The sequence below is a fragment of the Haemaphysalis longicornis genome, unplaced genomic scaffold (genome assembly GCF_048455015.1).
Source record: "Haemaphysalis longicornis isolate Haplotype H1 unplaced genomic scaffold, Haemaphysalis longicornis Haplotype H1 scaffold_2, whole genome shotgun sequence".
NCBI classification, from domain to species: domain Eukaryota; kingdom Metazoa; phylum Arthropoda; class Arachnida; order Ixodida; family Ixodidae; genus Haemaphysalis; species Haemaphysalis longicornis.
In genome coordinates, this window is record NW_027526295.1 from 176716515 (window position 1) to 176743584 (window position 27070).

The following is a 27070-nucleotide window of genomic DNA, read 5'->3' on the forward strand; positions in this document are numbered from 1 at the left end:
TCTTAAACCTTCTACGTACATGACCCTTTACACGAACAGAAACAAAGAAACGGAAGTTGAGACATCTTCTTGGCAATACTACAAGTAGAAGTATCGCATAGAACCTTAAACATCATTACATACTTTTAAAGGGCGTTGGAGTGTTTTCTGCATGCAGAGTACACCTAAACGCTTCGGTTAGTTACTCAGAAAGTTTACGTTTCCTGGACACCTGGACAGAAGGTCCTGGAAGAGAACGAAGCGCCGACCAAAAGGCAGGGGATCCCACACACCGTGCTCCTGGCGACCAGGACTACCGCATTTTTCTCCAAGGAAAGCGCCAAGAACGTCTCCTCATTCTACGCCTAGGAACGCGATTTTTCCCCTTGCTTCAAGGGCGTCTCAATGTCGAAGAATCGCAAACTCTGTGGAGGATAAACCAACAAAAGCATCTACAAATCTATGTGGGCGAAGTTGTTAGGCGGGAAAACCACGCATTGACTTAAAACTCTGCTAAAATCGGAGAAACGTCCACCCCCTTTAACGCAACCTTGCAATGCGCATGGGTATGCTCAAGGGAGAACAACTAAAGCATTACATATTCCCCTTCTATCGAGACGGGGAGGCAGCTTTTACCAGCTCGTTACCTCAAAATCAGTGCGAACTGATAAGAGGGCAAGGGAAGGAGCTGCTGCTGTATACGGCGCCCTAGGCTTTTTTCCACCCATGGGCCCCCTACCATCGCTTTATTACCTTTTCCTCAACTCCAACTATTTCTTCTGTAGCAGAGATTATCTCTCTCTCTCTCTCTCTCTCTCTCTCTCTCTCTCTCTCTCTCTCTCTCTCTCTCTCTCTCTCTCTCTCTCTCTCTCTCCGCAAAAAAGTGAAAAGGTTGATTTCAGCATATTTATCAGATCATAAACACTTTGAGACACGGACATTGACACCTTCTCACTAGAAAACTGACCGAGACCCCGCAGCTGCAACCTTTTACGCTCGCACCTCAAGCCACAGAAGCGCAGAGGGCCTTTCCCGAGCTACGGTGATTAAAAACCCTCACTGCTAGTCTTTCTCTCTCCGCTAACCTTCAGTGCTCGTGAAGCATAGATCGCAAATACAGAAACTGCGTTCGAAAACGCTCCCTGGGAGCCGAAGTAACCCGATCACGTCTTACATCTTGAGACCACACCGTAGATGCCACCTGAACTTCTTTTGCAAGCTCAAACATTATCATAATATGACGACATGGATCGACAAAAGAAATGAGGGGGGGGGGTGGAACTCGGACAGTTGTTCCCCTAATTCTGTTTGAGTGTAGCCACAGGAAACGCCGAAGCAGGTTTAATTGTTCAAATGTTGCGCACCCGGGGACAGAAAAGAAAATCTCGTCTTGGGTTGCCCCTCTCATGCACCTAACAGCGCTCCCTAGGGCGGCCATAGAATGCCGCAAGCGCTTGGCCAAGGTAAAGCTAGCGGCATCTGTCGCGGAAGAAGAAACTGCACTGCCGCCGCGATTGGCATTTCACTTCGCAGCCCCGGAATGAAGTGTGGCCGCTATCATTTCATCTATCACATGCCGCCATCCTATCCTTCGCCGTCACCGCTACGAAGCTTCGTAGACCGAACTCGTTTTCATTGTGGCATTCTGGGGCCGAATTCTCTAAAACGACGGGGCGTCGCTTTGAAACGACGGGGTAGTGCCATGCAAATGCATGTGTTCTGGGGTTGGGGCCGTCGCTTTGGGGTTCCCTGCAGGTGCGTGAGCCGCAGAAAAGCCCTGTGGCTAGGGCGCGAAGCGACACCTGCAGGGAACCCCAAAGCGACGGCCCCAACCCCAGAACACATGCATTTGCATGGCGATACCCCGTCGTTTCAAAGCGACGCCCCGTCGTTTTAGAGAATTCGGCCCCAGGTCGCTTGCGCGCTCTTGCCACAATGGGCTGTTTCACCTCCTATAAGGCAGGGTGTCCCAGCTTTCAGTGTCATGCACCAAGATTAAAAAAAAAGAGCAATGTCTTTGCTCGAAGAAAACATAGTACATAATGTTCCCTGTACAGTGGAGTAACGACCTGTACTTTGTTTCACTAACGAAAATTATAAATTATTTGTAATTACAGTGGAACCCAGATAATACAACTTTCAAGGGACCGCGAGGAAGCGTCGTATTTCCGGGGTGTCGTACTACCGGGGTGCGGGTAAATGTCGGCCTAGTAGGTGGTCTCACGCGACAGGTAGGCTAAGAACATATTTAAACTATTATATTTAGCACGTTCTAGCATCATTTGCGAACCTTTAGCTGAAATCCCAAATAAAAAAAAAGCAACGGCTATGTTGTGCCCCCCTCCCCTTTATGGCGTCCAGCTAGCCCGCCAGCCAAGCACCGTGCGCTACGCGATATAAGGCTACGTGGTCAAGCAAGTTGAGAGAGGAAAAGGCGAGTGTGAAACTTCCAAGGCCAAGCGAAACGAACAATAGTACAAGGCAGACATGAACAAAAAAATTCCCGCGCCTTCCCGCGAGGGGAACACGAGTAAATGCAGAGCATTAAGGCCTCAGTACTGATTGAAGGCAGTGTTGCTTCCATCGCTTCTTCCGTGATGCTGGAGTAGCAGACACGAGTAAACGTGGGCACGAGCGTCAACCAAGAAAGGAAGGAGCAACGCAGTGACTGAAACACAAGCGACCGCTAGCCGCTATATTTGCAGCGCGCGCAGTAGAGGGAGAGCAGTACGGGGGGGGAGAGCGCGCATGCGCAAGCCACGCGCGCCCTTTCACGCCCCACCGTGCTGCTATCACGAACCTGTTACGCCGAGACCGCGACGGAGCGAACGGGCTGACTACGACGCATGCGCGCGCCAGCTGCTGTTGAGAGAGAGGAGGGAAGGAGAGGTGCACCTGGTGCGGACGCGGGGCTGTTGACACCGTCCGACGCAGGAATAGGCGAGGCTAAGAAATGATCTGCATTTAAAACAGCATTGCCGTACAGGTGCTCCAAAAATAATACGGAGCACGGGAGCGGTGGCCGGAGCGGTCAAAACTGCATGCCAGCGCGATCTATGCGTAGATGTGCCGCAGATAGCGAGAGTGCATAGGCACATCGGGCTACCTGCCGGATGTGCCCACGCTGTCGTGCCGGGGAAGCGTTCAGCGGCATTGTAGCCACTCCGACACCTTGCATTTTACGCTTCGCGGTTTTCTTGGTTCCAACGGTCATCCCGCTCGCTCTTGGCTGTCGCCGCCCAATCGCCGTGCCCATTGCTGCCCATTTTTGTCTTCTGCGTGAGTAGGCTTCATTGTGCAATACGTAATCTGGATAAGCCAGCCTAGAAATTTCAAGCTTACACCGATGTTCTTAAAGTCGGCTTCACTTTCAACCACAAATGCATTGCTGCGAAGACGTTTTTAAGGGACAATATACGTCATATGAAAATATCAAGCGCCGAGGGAAGAGGCGAGTGGCTTTTCTCGCTCTATGCACCGCCCCAAAAAATGGGTTAGTTATCCTACAACCCCTCAGCCGTAAAACCAGTGCTCTGCGCTCTCTGAACATCGGCTACTGCAGAATTTCTATAGTTAATCGCGTAAAAGAGTCATGAGAAACGCGTTGCCGACGAGGTGTAAGCCGTTACATGCCTGTACTTCAATGGCAGTGCCATTCTACTGTTGCTAATTACTGCAAATGATGGCTTCCCAACGACAGCCTGTTATTACGTGGGAGTTCGCAGCAATGTGCGAGGTTATGTCACCAGCTTTGCAAAACGTCATTATTTTCTTATCAGCGGAAGAAAAGAGCTTACCTTACCTTATTTCAGCTTTTGCGGTTTCTACGACTTCAGCACCCCCACTCATCGTGCAAGTGAATTCTCACCCTGCTGTAGCCAGAGCGGTAGCGCGCAGCCCTACGGCTATCTCTCCGGTAAGAATTTTATCAGCGTGGCTTAACTAAAAATAATAAGAAAAATAAAAGAGAGAAGGGTGGCAATAGCTGGTAATGCTATGGATTGATTATGAGGTTCAACGCGTCCACGCTACACAGGCGATGAGGCGCACTGTAGTGGAGGGTTCCGGATTAATACTGACCACCTGGTGGTCTTCAAAGTGCGCCGAAATCTCGAACACAGGGGCGCTTTTGCTTTTCGCCTCCATCAGCGAAGCGGTCGCCGCGGGCCGGGAATCAAACCCGCGTCCTTAGGCTCAGCAGCCAGACGCCTTAGCCACTGAGCCACCGCGGCGGGTTTAAGTGCTTATGCGCTTTGTGAGGCGAGCCCAGCTTCAGAAAGTGGACTGGAAGTCAGAAAAGTTGTGAGCGAGGAACGCATGCTTGACGACCAAGGCAATGGAATTTTCCCTAGGTGCGGTGTATGTGGAAGATGAACGGAAAGAAACAGTGGCCGACGGACAGAGAAAGCTAGAAGGGGGAACTCAAGAGAAAATGGACGCGGCGAGTAAGCCTGCGCGTGCGGAGCTATACCGACAGGTGGAATTACTGCCCGGCTCCTATTTAGGGTATGGTATCGTTCAAAGATTTGGAAAGTCCTTTCGAAGAGGGGGCTCCAGGGGGAAAAATGGGAGTGATGTGACGGTGAAGTTTAACTTGGGTGAAGTGGGCCGACCTTGGGGCGTGATGTCTGACTGAATTCGTTCTGACCATGATCTCCTCGAGTGCTATCAAGAATCCAAAGTCGAGGATACGGGCGGTGGATGCGTAAGAAACCTCGCTGGGAGTCGGTAGAGGTTTCAGAAGGCGGCCTGGAGAACAGCAAGTTTTCTGCAAGCGAGACGCAAGTAGGGTACTGAGGTAAGGTTGGAGAAGGCAGCACGTCACTTCGCAAAAAGGTAAATATGAGTTACGTGAGGGATTTCACTGTGAAGGGAGTGGATAGTCGAGAGCGGACTCTCTGCGGAATGGAAAGTGAAGCCTATAGGAGATTAAGGTTTTCGGCATGAGCTATACCGGTGAGTTGTCAGCCTGAAACTGGTGTAGAAGGAGTTCAGTTGCGGCACCACGTTTTTGGGTGACAACCATGAGTTCTGTCTGGAGTTGTTGGGTCGGTAGGTGGGTGGTAAGGTCGTAGGGTCTCCAAATCCAGAATTACATGATCACTAGGAGCGTGTCTCGTAGCAGTGATGGAAGCTGGATGTATGAGGCTCCGATGTGTGCCCGAGACTGGTAGAATATGCCACGTCGTGTAGCTGTATAGCAAACAAGTTTGCACCCATCAGGAAGGATGTATGGCTTGTTTCACATTGGTTGGGAGCACTTGAGGGGTAATCGGAAGTTTATAAGGCAGTCGACTGTAGAGAGATGTCTGCAAAGATGAAAATTTGGCCCAGCACAAACCTAACGCCAGCGCGAAATGACCGCACAAAAAGCGAACACAAATGACATGGATGAAAAACTGAGGGCATTAACGAGGGAACAGGGACGTTTGTTGAACACGACGCATTAACCTATTTTCTCCGGCTGCTGCGAGCTTGGTTGCTTTTGTGAATAATGTGAGGAATTCTTCATTCTAGAGGCACCATACACAGGCACACAACGAAAGTACACTCTAAGAAAAAAGGGTGTGGTAGTTTCTCCCTTAAGGGTGATACAGGAATGTATCATATATTGCTCCCTAAAAGATAGAAAGATTCTCTCTTTAAGAGGGAGGAGCGCGTTTCTACCCCTAGGAGTGGAGGAAGATTTCCCCCTTTCGTGAGCTAATGGAGGAGCATTCCTCCCCTGGCAACGTCACCCAAGCAATGCTTGTCATGCGATAAAGGCCTAGCGAGCTGATCAGTTTGAGGATCGAGGAAGTACAAATAAGTAGGTTAATGCGGTTGTGTGCGCTCAAAATGCGCTAAACTAACCAAGAAATTACCTACCGAGCACCAGACCTGCGGTTATCAAGCGATGTCGCCAATCGTATATGCGCGACTTTTTGCATTCGTCTCGCTGCGCGCCCCGCCTACGCGTTCAGAGAGAACGCGCCGCCGTAAACAAAGTAGAAGTCATACCGATTGCTTTCAAAATGCCGCCTTTATTTCCGAAAGGCTCGTAACCCCGCCGTTCACCTCACACGAGATCACAAGCATCCAATGCGGCCGTTTGAGAACAACCAGTTGTTGTTAGTCGCCTTACCTTGCTACAACCGATGCATCAGAACGCGGATCGTCTGCAATCGTAAATCTCATCGTAAAGGACACGCAGACAACACGAAAAACGTATCCGCCGCTGTCGCATCCTCAACAATGCTCGCCCTCTAACGCGCTCGAAGGAAAGCAATCGTAAACGTTTTAAAATGACCGATAGATGACGCAAAAAAAAAAGTAGGGGTGAGGAGGCAGCTACGAAGCATCACCATCAGTGGGCACTTACTGCAAGGCGTTTCGTTTCCTTGGTTTCCTTTATGAATAACGTATTTATTATAGCCAACATCACGGAGGCCGCATGTGGGCGGGCACATATTGGAAAGAAACGCACAACACAGTGACATACACTTCATTAAAGGCACTGCCAACGTACAATACACGCAACACACAACATCGCAAGCATAATACACGTATACACACCACAACATATAGTACACTTTTCACATGTCCGCATGATCACAAGCCACAACTAAACATTGACACAGCGACGAAGTATTTATAACCCTGATCGCCGAGAATGCAGGTATGAACAGTGAGATCGTTGCTTGTTTCGATAACCCACTGCAGTGCGTAAGTATTAGGTGGGTTTTGTTATTTCATCAAATGTAACCCGTGCAATTGCAAACTTTTATTAATTTGAGGTTTTGTAAGAAGCAGTAAAATAGCTCAAAGAAGAAGAAAACGTTTCTCGAAACAGTATGGAAGGTATGTTTGTGTAATGACACTCATTGCCTCGCCTTCGCTATTTTACCATAGAGCGCACCGCTGGTCTGGCAACCATTCTGCCAAGATGTTACCGAATGGAGGCCTTTTGTAGTTGGTAACTGATGCGTCAATATGCTGCGGTCCGTGCTCGTTGACGAAAAAAGGGGCAGTTTACTATCATCGCTGACCTCTTTTACTCTTGGGCGTCAGTATAAAACGTCCACAAATGCAGTGGTAAGTTGAACAGGGCGCAGGCGAGTCGCCCGCCCACAGCAAGCTTGCAGCGGTGCCCACAGAATGTGCTTCAAACACACGGCTGGCGAGCCGTGCGTTAGCGTGGCGGGCACGAGGTAATAATAAGAAAGACAGCGAGAAAACAAGCAAGCAGAACACCGCAGGGGAGGTGTTGCTCATAGTCGTCGTATGCGCCCGATCGGCGAAAGCCACATTGCAACGATGAACGGTTTCGTTTTCGGCGTCGGCACCGACAGCAGATTGCAGACGACAGGGGAGAATATTTCCTCCCCCGTTTCGGTGTTTCGTAGAGGCCGTACAGAGGGCGCTACGTGTAATTAGCTAAGGGGAGAATCTCGCTGGTCCGGGGGAGAAAAGCCTTTATTTCCGCCCTTTTAAATGCAGAGCATTTCAGTAACTCACGATGCCACCCGCGTTGACGTCCGTAGTCCGCACCGTCGTTTTCCCTACTATATAAAAAAGAAAATACTATCGGGCGCCAGGTTTCGATCCCTCGACCCTGCGGGCGGAACTCAATGTACATGGTGCTCTACCCACTGCGCCACAAGGCCGACACGGAATGGGAGGCTACTAACGCGCCTTATATAGTTGATTCATTCAAATTACTGCTGACGAGCGCTCTCTCGTCAGCAGTTGCCACAAGTGCAACAACATTAACGTAACGCAAACTACTTAACGTCGTGCGCCCCCGGAAATGCTCTGCATTTGATCGTGCCCCTCGCGAGGGGGATGTTTATACAGGAACAGGAACTATACAGGATGTTTATACAGAAATTTGATTTCTACAAAATCGATTTTTTCGCTTCCTTTTTTTGCAAGGATTGCAAAGCGTGGAAGCGGGAAGACACACGGTGCAACATATATCTCTTGGTGTTTTGATCCTTCGCGTTTCTGCAGCGTTTTTAGATGTTCTCAAGTATGTACCAACTCACCGAAACGACAATAGTATTGGGCTATCTCTTTTAGCGTCCTGTGCATTCCAGAGCAATCAACGGATTTATTAATACCGTAGTCTGAACGACGCGTACTTGGTTTCTTTCATTTTTTTTTCTTAGTGTAGGGCCACATTGTGGCAGAATAATTAAAGATGCTAACATAATTTCTTAAACTTTTTATTTAGGAAAATGGCGTAAACACTGGATGCCAAACGTAATAAATATATACACTGTAAGCACATTACATTGTTGGGCGATCAAAGTTCTTTAACGGAGTGCTGCGTTTAGAAAATGCGCACGGTTTCGAAGAGCTGCTGTGTACCCAGCCGCGTAATAAAAATACATTCAGCATATTTGAAAGATTTTGTTTGTGACAGTAACACGTGGCTGAAGATTTCCTGCTCGCAGCCAACTTGACGATTCGGAACGTGAGACACTACACGGGCAATAAGGGAAATAAAAACAAATTTTGGGATACAATGCCGCAGGATAAAATCAACACTTCTGTCACACACCTTCATGATTGAAAGAACATTCGCCTTAGTCCAAGGTTTCAGTTTTCAGGCCGTCAGAAATAGCCTAAACTTATATGCATGCTTCTATGACACTGTTAGTATGGCACGGGTAACTATGGCACTTCTATGGGAATGGTATCACCTGTAACCCACGGCATTAGCACTGCAAACAATTGTCTTGTCCTTTTCGCGCGTTCTTGTTTTGAGCGGAATGTTGCGACGGACACAGATAAAAGGTTTGAAAGAAATCTTTTACTGAAGGCATTGCCAAAGGGCGTTTTGTTTGCTCATCCCCCTCGGTTGAACGTATTTTTCACATAGCTTCACCCTTCTCCATACCACATTTGTGCACAGGATCACTTCCACTACTCGTATAACGTGGGCCGTCAATATTTACATTACCTATACAGTACAATCGGCAGCAGCGATCAGTTCCTGGCAACCTTAAGTGACACGCGTCTGCTGACGAACGACTTGCCCGAGTTTCAAACACGTGTTCCTGTGGCGTGGCATGGCTCACTCGCGATTCTGTACGGGGCCGCATTTCAGCGCCCGGGTCCTGTCCTACTTCAAATTTTCTTTAATCTCCTCTCTTATCTCTTTGGCTGCACACCCACAAACGTCAGATTTTCGTTGGCATTAGCGTTCCAATGCTTCACATTCACAAAGCATTCAGGGAGCCTTGATTGCGGAAGCAGGCGATTTATTTTGCTAACTGCTGACTAGTTTCTAGGGGCGTAGACAGCCCCTTACAAAGCAACATGGCGCAGCGATTGCGCCAGGATTTCTAACAGTGATGTCGCAAAACTTATAACCTTTCCTTCCTTTTACTGCTGTTACATTGACTATGACTAGTAGATAGCCGTAACATGTTGCGATTTTACCGGCTGTTCGAACTATTTTTTACGATTAGCAGCTATTTCTTAAAGGAGCACTGACACGAAAATTTCATGTTCCACTTTTATTGTTTTTATCGATGCTTAATTGTCTGGCGAACCCGAAACAGCCCTTCAAATATTTCAGCGCGCGATAGTTAATTACATTGAACGGCCTGAAAATCGTTTGTTTCAAATTCCCGCGCTTTCATCCCGAACGGCGCATATGACAGACTCACCGCTTTGTGCGGACGTCACCGGCGCCCGCTTGAGAGGGTGTTGCGCCCGCTCGCCGCTCGTGGGGTCGCGCGCGTGAAGGGACGTCACGAGTTTTTGACGAGCGCTGTCGCGTCACTTCTTTTCCGCTCATGGATTGACGTCACGCTGATGTCCATTTGCTGAGTGCCGCTCCGCGCGCTGCTCCGTCGGCGCGATAAATGAGATCCAATTGAACTACGTTCTTCGCGTCGCAGGCCGCTCATATTTCAGCCAGGGTATTATGTTGAGTGAAGGAAGCGAACTGTGCAATAATATTAACGCCGAAAATTGGTGTCAGTGCTCCTTTAATATTTTGTGAGATCAACATTATCAGAAATTGTCTCCGATCTGCAGGTACACTGTAACAAAGTTGTGTTTGTGTAATTTTAGCAGACGCAGTTTTTAAAACAAGGACAAAGAGCGAAAAACAGCTATTGGTGGCTATAACAAAGGTCCCGCCTTGGTATGTACTTAAAACTTACACTTTTTTTCGTTGCTGCAATCCCCAATCTACATACCTTGGACGGCCCTGTTGTGCAAGAAGGAAATAAGTTTAGTCAAAATAACCGTTGCTTACGACACGTGATATGTCCTTTACACAGAGGTCATGCGGCCTTCCGCTAAGTCAGATTGCCTGGAGCAAAATTATTCAATGCGATCCGTCCAGCGCAGTGTATAGACACGCCACCAAGCCATATGATGGCTACATGTATCAGTAGTTGCCACGACCCATCAGCCGCTGATTTACACGCTATTCAACACCGTGTACCCAACAGAGACCTACAGGTCTTTCAGGCCACATGCCGGCATGTTGACCAACCTGGTATGCAGGAACTCGCAAAAGCACACTCTTAAAAAAAAACTGAAACAACAGACAAAGAATTCCGGTGCATGAGCGCGCTGGTATGCAAGACGTTCCTGGTTGTTCGTCTTGATGTATCCATTCCAAGTGCGTGTCCTGTCACCATTATATCACACAACTCGATGCTTCTAGCAGTTACAGGGTTCATCATCTGTCGACCGCTCAACACACCCACACGTGGAACAGTCTTTTGCGCCACCCAGCAGGTTTTGATCCACGCGTTCTACTTCGTCTTCTTCCTCTAAACCAGCGAGCCGATTTGTCCTGTGCTCACTGACTAGGGCAGCGGACTCGGAGTTGCCAAGTGTGGCCACTGCGATGACGGCGGATTTGTCCTGCTGCTCTGCCGCGTCAGAGTAGAAGTCAGTCATGCGGTTGCTGTGGTAAACGAGGCCCACCTCGAATAGCAGCGCTACAATCAATATGGCCACCGACAAGCCATGGTAGGCGTAGCGCAGCCAATCCGTGTCGTAGATCCAGCAAACGCCTGGCCTGCCGCATTTGTCCTCCCACACGAGGCAGGCCGAGTCGAAGACAGCACCGTACAGGATCGGGTATGGGACGTAGGCTACAACCGAGCGAGGGAGAAAAAGAGAAAGAGGAAAATGTAAACCGAGGGAGAGGGGAATATTTTTCGCATATGATGGGCCCAATGGTTCGGCTAGCGCAATGCACCGACTGGACCACTAAATTGGACGCACGACAGATGTTGCATCTGGACTCTATCGACCATGACCCACGGGCAATCGTACGACCCTTTTCCGCCCTTAATCTTTGACAAAATCGGGACATGTTCTGGGCTGTGTTATGCGTGCGCAGTTACGTGATCCTGCCGACTGCCCCAGTTATTCTGCCCCTAGCACAGCCCATTGATAAAATGGCGGCTCCCAGGACGAAGACGTCTACAGACGATCCAAATCTTCTCTGTTGGCATGGTTGCAAAAGAGTTTGTACGATAGATAGGTGTGTTCCCCTGCTGTTTTGGGAATTGAGGCAGCAAATAGTTGGGCGAGTTGGTAAATATCCATGTTGTGAATATTACTGCGAAAACCATTTTGTGCATCCTATGTCCTTCATCTGTTTGCGCTACAACAATTCAACGTAAATAGAACCTGTCGCCCCCTAGAATGTCTGTTCTAGTTAATGACTTCTTGGCGGCCTGGAATGAAGAAATGCAATATTCTCCACATGAATTATTAAGGTCTGAATGAGCTCCTGAAAAGCGAAGCCTACCAAATTGCGCCGAGGACCGTTGACTTTGTTCCATTCCGAGGGCTAAAAATGCTGAACATACACGTCGGCGAACATTGGTATATCCGCACGGTGCGATACGCGAGCGACATAGCGCGGCAAGTTTGGGTTGACTTTAACTGCTTAAGAATATATTTTAATAATACAATATTCAATCTCAAGTGGAGAAATAAGCGCTGATTACTCAGACAGGGCGCTGAAGATTGTCAACGCCATGCACCGATCAAAACTCACTGAATATGCTGCTGAGTCCCTCCTGGACACCGAGAGCCATGGCCTTTTCGTGGCGGGCCACACACCTGCGATATTGCGACAAAGGTTCATACGTCAAACGCTGATCCGCCTTGATCAGGCCTCTCCGGAAACTACAAGCACCGCAGCATAAACATTTTAAAAATTATCACACAGGTTCCATTGCTTTGGAAAGCTTTACTTTTCTCAGTTTTGAAACAAATACTGAGGACGCGTAATAATACGGCGGCAATTACCAAGCAATCGGTGATACGTCTTACAGTCTGGGAGTGCACTAAAACCCTCAATTTGATCTAGCGGCATAATATTGGGTACTATTTTTCAGGTTCCCTACCAATAAGCAGCACGAGCGAAACATCCACAAGGCAAGTAAGACGAGGGAGCTGCCTGTCCGACTTCAGAAAGCTGGGTATCCCGGCACAGCAGACGACAGGCAACCCGGAAGCAGATAAAAAAAGTTTATTGGTTTGGTAACGATGAACCGTACAAACATTGTACACGATATTTTTATTACAAGTCCTATCACTCTTGTGTAACTATTTGCGACCACCATAAACAATCGACGAAAGCGACAAAGACGGGACGCCAAATCCTCAAGAACCTTGGCTACAACCCCCGCACGTTCGACCCGCAACAGCGCGACATAAACGAAGAATCGATGGCGCGCATGCATATGCTAACCCAATACCCAGGAACGTCCACCCTGAGCATAACAACGAGAGATGTGCAGCGCGGGCCAAAGTCCTCATCGAGGTGCACGCCCAAGACGAGCACACACGTTACGTCGACACGACTGAGTACCAGCAAGAAGGCTACGTCACGGTCGCCGTTAAGGCCTCCACGGGCACCAAGACCACGACTGCCAGTGTACGGTGCACCGACGCCACAGACGCCGAGGAAGTCGCCATCACCCTCACCATCTCCGAGGCCAAGTGTCGCACAGTTAGTTCTCTGTGACTAGAGAATGGCCGTACGCCACTATGCTAAAGGTCGTGTTTGAGCCAAGGCGGCCGCTATTACCGCCAAGGCCAGGCTCCAGGGCAGAGAAGTTTGTGTCAAATGGTTTCCGGCGTACACGGGCGAATGCGCAACTGCATCCAACGACAACCAGACGGCACACTCGGAGGCGCGAGCACTTACCCTCCGCTCCTACGAGACCAACCGTACGTGGTGTTTCGAGAACAAAGATCGCCTCGTGAGCTCCAACGAGATCAAAAAGGCCTAGCGCCTAGCTCGACGAATCATGCCCCCCCCCCCCCTCCTCTTCCAGGGCCTGAGCCGGGAGGAGGCAGTGCTACTACAGCAGTTCTAGACAGGGTCTATTCTCGCTCCGGCCACTCTGCAGAAGTTTAATCTAGAACTTTATTCAACGGGTGTGTTTCAAGGGTGCGGTGGTGGTCTGGTAGACCAGTGGCACATTTTTTTGGGACTATGCCCGGTTTCCAAACGAAGCTCAATCAAGGACTTACACGCCGTAGCTGCAGAACGCTTCACGCAGTAAGGGCAAGGACATTCAACTCTGGCCCCTCCAGCAAGTCCGCGGTGCGCTCGGAAAGCACAGACCAGGCGATCCGGCAACGGGAAGCACTGGCACTGCGCTAGAGTAACGGCAAACCCTAGGACGACGCCGGGCCCGCGTCGCGGCGCTGAAGTTTTTCAGGCACAAATAAAGTTTTTCCTCATCGTAATGTTCCTCATCGTAAAGTTTTCTGACCTTCTGCGGCCCCATTTGGCCCCTTCCCGCGAACCGCCAGCCCGCGTTTTGTTCTCCATAGGACAGGTGGCGCCACCGTTCCAAGGTCAGCATGTACTTCCAAGTTGAACGGCATTTTCTCACAGTCGGAAATCGCTTTCATTTATTTTCTGATTAATTAGGTAAGTGCAGTTTTTGTTCTTGGTGCTAAATAAAATAAACCACAAAATGTGAACTTCGCGTGAAGTCTGGGCGCGAGCGCAGCGGCGGTTTGATCAGGAAACCTTTTTACAGAAGCTCATTATCGATGTAACACCCTGTACACAGTTTTTTAAAGACGATAGTCTTTCTTGGGCTACTTAAACCCAGAAATTTTGGTCTGTCTGTATGTCTGTATGTCTGTCTTTTTTTTTCTTTATTGCCTTCTTTGACAGGATGACAAAACAAAGACACGTGTAACTGATAATCTGTACACTCAATACTCAATACAAACACTAGAACTGCAGCCCTTCTTGGGCAAGCGGGGTGATTTCAATACTCTTTCATTACCAACAATGCTTCAATTGTGGGTAGCCACTCTGGTTTAGAGGGCTGAAGTTTTTGTATCTGTACAAAAGAACCTATTGACTCTTTGAAGTAGTGTCTGATGAGCCTGGCATCTGGGTCGGAGTAGCGTACCGCCATCCTGTTTCTCCAGATGCCATGTAGTCCATACAGCATAATTGTGCAAGCGGCACACCGTCCTCATTCTCAACATTCAAAAACCTAATACCGTAAGCATCGACAGGCAAATCTTTTTTTAGTGTTCGCTGTAGGATGTCCCAAAAGAACACCGCTCCCCAACAGTCCAAGAACACGTGCTCAATTGTTTCTGGCTTTCGACACAGAAAACAGTGCACACCCCATGGCACAAACCATCCCTTTTCCTCCCTCCAGGTCTTAACTTCCAGTGTTCCAGTATGGAGTTTAAAAAAGAAAGATTTCACTCCACCTGGGACCGTCATTCTTTTCACTCGCTTAAGTACATATTTCTCAGGCCTTAGATTACACTTGCTGCGGTATATTGGCACTGGCAATACACTCTCGACAATATCTTTGTACAGTTTCTTCCGACTCACCCCGCTTAAGTACTCTAAAGAAAAACGCACAGAAAGAAAACGGTATGACCACACCACCTCCTTAAAAAATCCACGTACAGTTCCCCTCATGTACTCAGAGCTTACAACAAATTCAGGCAAAAGTCTTCCAAGTCGCAGCTGACAAACCGTCCTAAGAAACGCGTCTTCAACATCACGAAGAAACAGAAATCTATTGACCACTTGCCTTAAAAATAAGTGCGATAAACCAAGTCCGCCTTCACGCACTTTAAAAAAGAGGTTCGTTCTATTCGTTCTTTCCCATGATGAACTCCAGATAAACACGGCGAACACACGATGAAGTTTCTGAATATTAGCCCTTGAACAATGCAAAACTTGCATTACATACCACAGCTTGCTTATAAAAAACAAATTGCAAACTGTGGCTCTCGCAAACATTGATAAACCCCACCCTTTCCACTTCTCTGTCTTTTCTCGAAGTTCCTTGAGTTGCTTGTTCCAGTAAGGGTCACTGTCTTGATAACTGTCTAGTGGCACCCCCAGGTGCTTAACAGGACTCGTGACCCACTGGATGTTGGCGAAAACGCTTGGCGTGGACTGCCATTCGCCATGCCAAAAGCCTAAGCATTTAGACCAGTTTACTGCACTACCGCTAGCTAAGCAAAAGTGTTTCACGGTTTTTACTACCTCGAGAATGCTTTCTTTAGTAGTGCAGAATACTGCAATGTCATCTGCGTACGCTAGTAGTCGAACTTCCGTCATTTGCAACCGAAAACCTTGAATGTTACTGCTTTTAATGGCACTTAAGCAAAACGTCTCAATATATATGCAGAAAAGGAGTGGGGATATCGTGCATTCTTGCCTCACCGATCGCTGCACCTGAACTCTTTTTCCAACTGCCTTATTAACTATAAGACGGGTTGTGCATTTACTGTACGCCATACGCACTCCATTTCGAATAACTTTGCCGACATTAATGTACTCTAAAATTTGAAATAAGATATCGTGCGGCACACGATCGAAAGCCTTCTCCAAGTCAATCTGGAGCATTGCGACTCCAGATTGTGTGGCATCACAACACTCCAGAATACAACGCGCCTTATGTACATTCGTGAATATAGTCCGCCCTCTGATACCACAAGTCTGGTGTGAACCTACAATATCTTGCATTACTGTTTGGAGCCTACTAGCTAATACTTTCATTAAAATTTTATAGTCTACATTTGTTAAGCATATAGGCCGATAAGATTTCACATCTCTGAGTTTGACGGCATCATCCGTTTTGGGGATCAGTACAGTGTGTGACGTAGAGAAGGATGGGGGTAGTACGTCGAGATCGTATGCCTCATTAAAAATCATTTGCAACACCGGCGCAATTTCATTCTTAAATTTCCTATAAAAAGCAGCCGTTAAGCCATCCGGTCCAGGGGATTTTCCGGGATTTAGATTCTCTATAGCGTTCACGACTTCATCAAGAGAAATGGGGATTTCCAAATATTCTTTTGTTTCTTCATCTAATCTGGGCATGAACGCCAGGAAATCTCGCTTAAATATTTCATAATTAACTTCATGTTTTGCGAAGAGCTCACTATAGTACTGAAAAAAGACAGTTTCTATAATGTTTGTATCACGAGCAATTGTTCCATTATTTTCTATTTCCACGATGTCATTGCGCCGCGCATGCCATTTTTCAAGGCCTAAGGCTCGTTTGGACGGCATCTCGCCCGCAGTTATCTTTTCAGCCCTTGCCCTTACAAGCGCGCCACGGTAACGCTCTGTGTCTATCGCTTCAAGTTTTTGCTTTACTGTTCGTATGTCACTTTTGTACTCGCCAGGTTTCATGCATTCTTCGGCTAACAAGGCTTCTAAGTTTGCCCGCAATAAGGCTTCTTGCTTTGTCGCCTCATGTTTTAGTAGGCTCGATCTTTCAATTGCTTTGATTTTTACACTCTGTTTGAAGAGTTCCCATCCTTCACAATGGCAGCTGCCCTAATTTTTCAAACTTTCTAGCAACGTAAGCGTATTAGCTACGAACACGTCATCTTCTAAAAGCTTCCCATTTAGTTTCCACCCTTCCCAACTAAAGGCATTCTTATTTTTTGTTTTCCTGCCAATGCAAAACAAAACCAAGCAGTGATCACTGAAAGTCACCGGACAAACTTCGTATTCTCGACAATCTGGAATCCATTCTAAGGATAGATACGCTCTGTCCAGTCTAGCGTGGCTAGCCTTGGAAGTGTGTAAAGAACACGGGCCCATTGTTAAAAGTCGCTCCAACATCTTCTAGACCACTTTCATTAATTACATCACTCAAAATAAGTGTACTTGCATCCCGAAACGACGTTGCACTCGTTTTCTGTCTGTCCGTCTGTTTGTCTGTTAGTGACTCGATTCAGCCACCCGGCCAAAGCAAAACAATGCCTGCGCAATAGTCTTATATAGTCAGAGCTAAAAATACCCGTCTATGTCCGGTGTAATGCTCATACTTGTCAACATTGTTGAAAAAGAACCAGACATTACGCAAATATGAGACAACAAATCAATACAGAAGGGATATTTGCAGTGTTCCTTTATAAAAAATCAAACATGCTGGACTTTTGCGATATTAAATACTTCATCAACTGCAAAAAAAGAATTCACTCCGCCGTCGCCTGCTGTCGCCCGCGCCACTACAGCTTCTGGCGCCATTTTAAGAAATCCACCGGCAACAGTTACGCAAGCTTCCACTAGATTGGTTTCACGTTCTGCTTGCAACGCACGTGGAGTAGGGAAACGCGGTTCTATAAACGTTCAAGTAGGGCGCCTCGATGAACGCTCGTCTTCACCGTACGGCAGCGTTCGCATCGAGACACCCGGTTTGGAGCCGTAGAACGCGGGAAATTTAAAATGATTTAAGCAAACATTTGGCGTATTTACCTTGGGAGGAGCGCGACGCAAGAGGGACAACATGAGAGGTGAGCGGGAAATCGAAGAGAGGCATTTACTTCGCAAAAGCCGATAAAGACTATAGTCTTTTGACGGCATTTGCAACGAAAGGAGCAGATACGCGGCCAATTTTTTTGTTTCATTACAGTGCGAGGTTTCCTTTAGAGATTACTTGACGAAGCCTTGCCCGAAAATTATTTTACTATAAAGTTCCTTACCACTTGGCAAGAGTGGCCTAACAACCGGAAATATTTGCGAACTGGCATTAGCGCAACATCAATCTTGCCGTTGCTTATTTGTGACATCATTGTTTTTCACAGGTCCAGCTGGAAGCAACTTGCCGCCACTCTACTAAGCCATCTATGAGGTTTTAAGTTACTCCCTGCACTACGCACGTGAATTCATGAAATAATAGCGTGAGAACGCCGTCCCAATATTGACCAGAGTTTTACGTGTCTGCAAGGCCTCCCGCACTAGCACCGCGGAGTTCAACGGCGGCCCATTCCAAGACTGGAGTGGCGTTCTTATTCGCCCATGATTCCCGTTTTGTGCATTTCGCCCCCCCCCCCCTTCCCACTTTAGTGGGTATTGAGTCTTGGCATGTATTATAGTTGGCTTTTTTTTCAGCCCCAGAATGTGCGTTACGTTGCTGTACCCCGAAAGAATAAAACTGTATGCGGGGACGCGAGTTTCACCAAGCTACAAGTACGCAGCCTCGTTTCGTGTATAGTCATTGCTTTCTTCTTGCCGAAGAGTAAAGAATAAATAAAAGTTTGATTGATTGATTGATTGATTGATTGATTGATTGATTGATTGATGGATTGATTGATTGATTGATTTATTTATTTATTGATTGAAGTAAACGTATGTCAACTCAACTTCACCCAACCACGGGACGTCAAGGACTATGGCGCACTCGGACGGTCAGTTTTCGGGGAACGCAGTCGCAAAAGCCGAGCTATCAGTCGACGTGAAATTGAATTGAGTTTATTTCACAACCACGTTGGAGGAATGCCAGAAAGAAAAGCTGCCGAAACAGCTTAAAGGGCCCTGGCCACCTTACACAAAGAGCAGGAAGTGAAGCATGACGTGAAGGATTACAAAACAAATGTAGTTAGCTACGAAACAAGTGCAAAACTAGTGAAATAGTACAAAAACTATTGCAGCACAAAAGTACAGTACAGTACAGTACAGTTCTCAATACAAATCAGGTCAATTAGAAATGCCAGCTACAGCATGAAAACTAACCTGATTACGCTGCATTGGGCTAACAAACCTTGTCATGCAACTGTCTGAATGAAAGCATTGACGTACCTCAGCCCGACAACCGTGTGCCCTATGGTCGTGGTACGACTGATGAATCCGACCAGTGAGGACAAAGCGATGAAGGCTACCACGTTGCGGCACGTGTCCCCAGAACAAAGGCCCAAGTACGGGGCTTCCTGCTCTAACGGCTGATGCTGCTGCTGATGCCAGGAAATAGGGGGTTGGCCAGGTAGACACGAACAGTCATCGAAAGACATCCGCCCGGATTCCTGCAAAGGGGGCAAATTGAAGCACCTCTAAAAAAGCACCCTATACGGTGTATTCGTGCCATGCCGAACATCGTACTATGCTGCTCCAGAAAAATAAGAGTTCGAAACTAGTTACGTTCCTTCGCGCAGGCACAGGAGTAAAAGCCTGTTTAACAAGTCTGCCCGAATGAGTGCCACTTAACACCAAGCATGCTTGCCGACTTGCTTGCATGCTAATGCTGCTTTTGAGGATTATCTAGGATTAACATACGGTTTATATAGGCTCGAAAGAATCGGTGACGGTACACTGTAGGTTATTTCAACTGTATATTAAATAATTTCCGTCTGGAGGCGATAGACTCTAGAAAATCACACTACAAAGGTCGACTCTCCGTAACGGTCAAGGCAACGAGCCATGTAGGCACACCCGATAAGACATCCAACATGCTTCTTTTCAAAGAATTAGACGGTTGGAATGGGTTGTGAAAGGGGGCGCGAAAAAAGCCATGCTTGGATTACCGCAACAGGGTCCTTAACATAGTACGTGTTTTTTTTTTTTTTTTCGCGACACATCCCCAAAATGTTTGGACCAAAAATTACTTCTTACGTCATCAATACGCTCACCAATTGCGTGTGGTTTGGTCTTGCGAGGAAAAATCCGTAAAACTCTTACAAAGCACCCCGCTTTATTCCAAATTAAGAACGAGGAGCAGTGGGAGGCCTCTGACCCAGACTTCACGAACAGAGGAAGCGGGAAACGCCGCGGGGATTTATGTGAATCCCGCCGTCGTCAGAAGGACACTGAAGTCGACCTGAAGAAGGTCGCACTTGTGGCAAAAATAGTTTTCTTATGATGCGATCACGCTCTATCTGCTCCTTGCTCCTTGAGTATTAACAGAACAGTACTTATCTCCAGTGACCCCCAGCGCTTGTACGGAAGCAAACGATGCTTTATTCACTGCAAAGTCAGTGAATTCAAGCTAAAATTTTTATTCTCGTGCCAAAACGTGTGTTTGAACTATAGTGCCTAGAATAGTTTGAACGACGTTTGCAATGACATCATAAGAAAAGGTCTTTCAGCTAAACTTGGTGTGGAGCGGCACTGCTCCGCGATCGGCTGCCGGCGGAGCAACGGCGCGCCGCCGGCAGCCGATCGCAGCGCGCCGTTGCTCCGGCCGTTCCAATCGCCCGGAGAGAGCGTAATTCCGAAGAGGCCGTTTCACCGTTTTCCGCCGCACCGCGGCGCGCGGAGCCGATGGTTGAAACGAAAGCCGGGTATGCTACAACGCTTCTCGAAATGGCGTTTCGTCAACTTTCGCGCTTCGTATCGCAATAAAAAGAAAGCATAGATGATGTTATGGATGCAAAGCGACTCATAGAACCTGATAATAATGAATTTATTTTATCTATGATTGCAGCTATGCGACTTCTTTAACATGTGCCGCATGACGCCTTCGACACACGGACAATATTCCCTACTACCAATGGAAAATTTATGTTGCTTAAATAACGTTCGGTTCGCTAAAAGGTGATCATTTTTCAGGTATTTCTTATCCAGGCTTACGTACATTATATAATTTGCATGGTCAATGCAGTACAGCAGAGCGCGGGGCGTGATCGCATCACACGCACGACGGATGGCTGCGCTCTTATTTGGCCTTCGAATTAATGCATGTTGGGTGGAAGCACCCGTCATATTTTAGGATTAACACGTTTAAAGAGTATTACGTTGAGCGATAACCTCAAAGATATGGCAACCTGTTCTACACATGGGCCATTGAGAACCAGTCGGGCTTGTTGGTACATAGTTAAAATGGTTGCAGCGCAAAAACGACGACGGACGAGTGAGGAACAAACGGGACGAGCGCTACACATGTGCGTTAAGCAAGTTACAGTTTCAATTTCAGTCGCAACAAATAAAACAACTTGAACTCAGGTGCACCCCGATTTCATTGTATTCTTAAACGTATTTCAATGACCACAGGCAAGCCCAATTTTCCCTATTTTGGACCCAAGACTAAAGACATTTAAATTTTCAATTACTGATTTCGAAGCCCATCCATGTGTAAAGCAATGATGACAGGTTTCATGTTTGCTTTGGACATGTACACACTGCAGCTGTTTTGGGAGGCCCATTCTTCCACACGAAAATATGCGAGACTTGTGCGTATGAAAAAAAAAGGTGGCGACAACAGTGTTTGCAAAATCATTTTAGTGTGACAGCGCACAACCGAATGCTTGTAATGCTGCTTTCTTTAGATAGTGACAGTGTGTCTTTCATTTGGAGAAAACTGCATAAAGAAGGAATAACACCATCGTCAACGGCGGCTAATTGTTAGCTGAGTTGCACGCCGCAAAAAGCGAATATAAATTGATATCTTGTAAATTAAAAAAAGGCATGTGTGTAAGAATATAATCAATAGGCTGCATAACAGGTGTTCCTTGGACGAGGTATCAAGCAAAAATATACAAATGTTCAACTTCTAAAAATAACTGGCACGGCGCCAATATAAAAATGCCACCACTGCGCTCGATTGCTGTCAATAACCCACTCTATGCGGAAATAAAAATATAACTGCTGTTCCAACAAGCAAGCACCCGATAATTCTGTAGCCGAGAAGTTTTCGCACCCAAATATCTGCCCACCTGAATGTCCGCACGGAAATGTCCTGCACCGATCAAGCGCAGCAATCACAGCGCGATTAACTTTTCAGTGCTGTTCCTCAAAGCTTCTGAGGCAAGCGGACTTCATGACCCGGTAGTTCGGTTTGTCAGCTCAACAAAAATAAAGCTGCAACACAGTTACGCGAATTCCGGCCTTGAAAACACGTAGCAACTCAGTCCCCACAAAGCCGGCCAGGGGAGTCGGTGCAAGCTGCCGAACCATCGGCTAACACCGCCACCTCGCGTCGCGTTGCGGAGTTAGCCAAATTACATGTTTTTGCTGGGGGAAGCGCCGAACGGGACGGCCGGAGCAACGGCGCGCCGCCGGTCGGCGGTCGCCGATCGCGGAGGCCATGGGAGCGGAGACTTGCTTACTGTTAGACGACCTAGATGGCGCCACCCCACCGCGGCAAGCCGTTTTCTGCCTTTGGTTTTTTTTTTTTTTTTTTTTTTGTGACCGTATTTAAACGTGGCTTGTTTTTGATCATGGCGAAAATAATCGTTTCGTGAAACATGGTGCTCGCTGGAAAAACATGGTCACGTAAGACACCTTCGCTTGCGTCAATCGGCCGGTGTCGTCTGAGACAACCCAAAAGCCCCGCAGTGCTGTGTATCTAAACGAGAGTGCGCGCAGTGCCAACAGCACTACGCATCGCATGGAGAAAACAAAAGGTTATGAGAGGCCCTGACGTCACATATGTGAAGCCGCGCCCGCCATGACATGAGCCCACTGAGCCCAGCACTCTTCCCCATTCTCCTCTGCTGTTTCCGGTTTGATAACAGCTTCGCGGTACGGGCGGCTCGCGAAAGGGAACGCATACGACGGGAGAAGTGTTTGGGTCCGTACAGCACGGCGGTGTCAGGCCTCTCAACTTTTTGAGTCACGGAATGAATGTTTTGTATTCTATACCAAAAGTAACCTTTCGCTTGCGCCGTCTGGTGGACTTGATGGTCGAAAAGTGCCCTGTAGGTTGGTCACGTGGGGCGTCGATTTTTACGCCGCCTATAGGGAAACCAGGGAACGTCCAAGCTTGAGAGTCTCAAGCTTGGACGTTCCCTGGTTTCCCTATAGGCGGCGTAAAAATCGACGCCCCACGTGACCAACCTACAGGGCACTTTTCGACCATCAAGTCCACCAGACGGCGCAAGCGAAAGGTTACTTTTGGTATAGAATACAAAACATTCATTCCGTGACTCAAAAAGCCCACACAGTTCGCTTACAATGTGTTATTTAAAGATATTATTAACAAGTTCCGCATCAAACATCTGTTGAGCAAAAATGTACGCAACTTTTTACGAACAGCTGACTGGTGCACCACCTCGTTTCTGAATTCGCAACCACAAAGCCGCCAATTCAAATTGAAACCGGTGCAACGGCCCACCGTTTCTATGTGCGCGGAGCACTGTTTTCGTGACTGTTATTGCTGTTATGTGCTTTTGCGTCCATCAGTTGTTGAGAGGACTGGCAAAACACGGGAATTGAGTGCTTGTGGAGTGACAAATGTGGGAAATTCCGCATCGGAAGACAGCTGTCGAGGCCAGAATATTTGATTCTTCCAACAGAAGGTGAGTGTTAAGCACTCCGCTAGAAAGACTGTGCAAACGAAGCCGTTGTCGCCGTCAATACCTCATTTGTGCCCTTCGTTCGAAATCTTAGCGCAAGTGAACGAGTTGTTATGGCAAAAAAAAATGTTGTCACGAAAGTGACGTACAATTGCAGCGATCGAAATGAAATGATGTCCTGGCCTCTGTAAACTTGCGGATGTCAATAAACGATTTGTTCTCACTTGCTGCTCACTGTGGTCTGTGCCAGTCGAGGCCATCTGGTCACCTGGCGTAACATCACTTCACTAGCGCGGCGCAAGTAAGCACGCGGCCAGCGTGCCAGCCAGGAACCAGCGGAGCAGCCACGGCCGGACTCGACGCTCCTTTCGCGTGCGGGAGGAGAGTCGAGTCTGGTCGAGTCCGGCCGTGGAGCAGCGAGCCGGCGGCCGCCGTGCGAGGGCAGCCATGTTATTAAGGAGCTCAAGCGGCCTGTGCAAAAAGCGTCCGCCATGTTTACAAAGCCGTGTTTACAGCGCCATCAAGCGGGCATACTGGGTAGTTCTCGACGCCGCCACTACGCTTTTTCTGGCACTACAGGCAAAGCTAGACCTTTGCTTCTCTAAAAATCCTCCCTGTTCTGTGGCGGTGTGCGCTACGCCTCAGCTGCGAAGAATTTCGCTTCGCTTCACAATCAAGAAACCCACAGCAAGCAAAGCACCAACTGTGGCTCTCACCAACGCTGAGCGGGGAGGCTTTTGCCGGCAAATCGTCCGTGGCCAGATTTAACCGCCGAAGCCGTAAAAACCTAGGCAACTCTGTCTATGGGCCCTACAAAAATGACGTCACTTCTTCCACACTTTTAGCAATGCGTTGAGATGCTACAGTGTAGTACACTCTAGAGATGCTAGGGGCCTCTCCTGAGTATTTTTGCCTCTGTGACGCATCGGTACTTCTATGTTTACGTGTGCTTTCGTAACTTCCACTGTTTGTCCCACCATTTTTGCTGATGTAAAAAGAATATGCCTTAAATTTAGGCGCAAATAGCTCGTTCGATAAGCTAATAAGTTCTACTTAGTTTGCGTTTGCTTCTTCCGGCCTCCGCCAATCGCACAGCTGGGTGGAATGACAACATAGGTTCTGTTGCGGGAAATGAGCTAGTGGGTCGCATGGCAATTCCTTTAGTTCTAATTATACAGCTTATTTGAGCTAAGTTTACGGTAAAAGTGTTTGCAGCATGATTCTAACGAGGCAATCTTTTGAATGAACCAAACTTGCATTTTGTCTTCATGGCCGCTTTAAACGAAAACTACCCTCCTTCCCTTGACGCTTCATAACCCAGGTGCGATTTTTTGACGAAGATGCACAAAGTGCTTCAACATCAACTCCCGGAGAGCAACAGTTGTGTTTATGCCACCAGTTTACTAAAGCGTAAAGAAGAGGGCACGCCTTATTTTCTAGGAAGTACGAACAAAATTTTCATCAAGCAAAGCTTAGGGGGTCTTTCTTTGTGAAAACATGAGAGCTCACCGTTGCTGACAGTCTCCTGCAGCCCGCGTGGCACGGTGAGAAGAAGACGGTGCCGTTGACAGGGTCGCACACAGGTTGGAATGACATCGTGGTGCAGTTGCATGTCTCACTGCACGGCAACTGTATCGATGACCTGAAGAGAGGATATGTGGAAACGGAAACACAGTCACAACGCGCGGGTTTTGGTAATGGCAACCCACGATATTAATCTTGCTACCAACTTTCCCGGTAATGCACACGTATATGACTCCAGCGGTGGTACTGCCAAAACTGTCGACTAACAAACCACATGCGCCTATCCCAATTGCTATGCGGCCACTTATTACTGACACAGCCTTCCAGTACAGTTCTGCATTACATTTATCCATATTGGCCGTAGCGCAAATTACAGCCCTTACAGCTGCACCACAATGATATCGTAAAATGAAAATGTTGCGAGCTTCAATGATAACCCCCCCACCCCCCCACACACAGGGCGAGACGCGCGCTCGCACACGCACGCACGCACGCACGCACGCCCACACGCACACACGCACGCCCACACACACACACACACGCACACACACACGCACACGCACACACACACACACACACACACACACACACACACACACACACACACACACACACACACACACTCATGCACGCGCGCACTCACACGCACACGACAGACAACGCGCTAGGGGAAACATTAATGTAACATAAATATTACAGAGGGATACTTCTGCAGAATCATGGCATTATATTCCAAGCTGACGGCTCTTATTTGTTGTTGAAATCCGAAAATCGTTAAAGCAATATTAATTACGGCCATGAGGAGTCGAAGAGAACCTTGGCGCTGGCATGGGCCATTATACGGTGCGCACAGGGCGGCGATTACCGTTTTCATTACCCGCGGCCAACGACGGTGTCGACAGTGCCGGCCAGCCGTATGGCTTGGCACCCGATGAAGGCACAGGCCACAAAGCAGCCCAGCTTGAGGAGATCGCACAGCGTCGTGTACAGGGTCACCAACCGCGGCCGCGGTCTGAACGTGTGAAGCGCCAGGCCACCGATGCCCAGGCCTAGCACGTTTGTCACCATCAGCACGGGACCTGCGGAAAGAAGGCCACAGCAAAGGAAGCGCTTCAAAGGTGGCCACTTTCGTTTTTTGCCAGAGAAAAGAAAAATGTGGAGCTTCCAGTAGTGGTGCAAGGCTGGAGAAAGAGCGGAGCTGCCGGCACCTCTCCCTTCGTCGGGGACCCGGCTGTGGCAACTCATGTATTTCCGGATTTGCCGCTGAAAGCTCTTCATAACTGGCAGGCCCGGATCGTTTAATGTCCTCAGGCTTTCACAACTCTCCCAAAGCGGACTGCGTCAGCAGGCGCTGGAACGGGCGGCAACCGGCTTCGCGAACTCGGCGTCTGTAGCGCGAGCTGTTCCGTGCTCCCCACTTCCGGCGGGAGCGCACGTGAACTGGCGAGTAGAAGAGCACGCGGCAGATTCTGCCACGAACGCTGGGGAGAGTGTTCGCGAAGGTCGGGTTGGACGACGCCGAGCGCTCGTCCCGAGGCGCACGCTCTCTTGCGCTCGGTATTTTTTCTTGGCAGCTTTTTGAGATCGCCACCGGACCAAGCTCACGCTTAAACAGCTCTGGCGCTAAAATGTTGTGCCAGATTATTACGCCAACCTGCACCCTAGGACTAAACAATGTCAACGCTGAAAATGTAGTTGAAGATTCTTTAGAGAAATATATGTAGAAACTCTAGGCACGGCCGCTCGATGGAAACAAGGTCCTTGGGATCAGCAGCACAACGCCATAGCCACTGAGCCACCGCGGCGGGTTAACTTCTTTAACTTCGGTATTTTATTTGTGTGTGTGTGGGGCGGGGGGAGGGGGGGGGGATGTGAGCAAATGAAATATTATGTGGAAGTTTTATACTCGCATGACCATACTGAGAATGTAAGTATACTATAGTGACCGTTGTCTTTAGTGTCACGACAATTGTTTCGTGTTTTTTTTGGGGGGGGGGGGACACTCCGTCCGAGCCATGGTTTTTGTGTTTCGTATCTTCAATTTCAGCATCGAACATCGCAAGCCTCT

At 48.2% G+C, this 27070-nt stretch overlaps 1 protein-coding gene across 1 annotated transcript in view; it reads right to left on the minus strand.

The window, feature by feature from the left end:
• Positions 1 to 8657: 8657 nt before the first annotated feature.
• LOC144169514 (solute carrier organic anion transporter family member 74D-like) overlaps positions 8658 to 27070 on the minus strand; it is a 62698-nt gene continuing 44285 nt past the window's right edge. The window contains exons 5-9 of the mRNA XM_077698716.1: positions 25880 to 26081; positions 24988 to 25120; positions 19052 to 19272; positions 12005 to 12069; positions 8658 to 11087 (exon numbers count right to left, since the gene is read on the minus strand). Of these exons, the coding sequence (XP_077554842.1) occupies positions 10648 to 11087; positions 12005 to 12069; positions 19052 to 19272; positions 24988 to 25120; positions 25880 to 26081 (1061 nt within the window). The 3' untranslated portion in view covers positions 8658 to 10647. The remainder of the gene's footprint in view (positions 11088 to 12004; positions 12070 to 19051; positions 19273 to 24987; positions 25121 to 25879; positions 26082 to 27070) is intronic.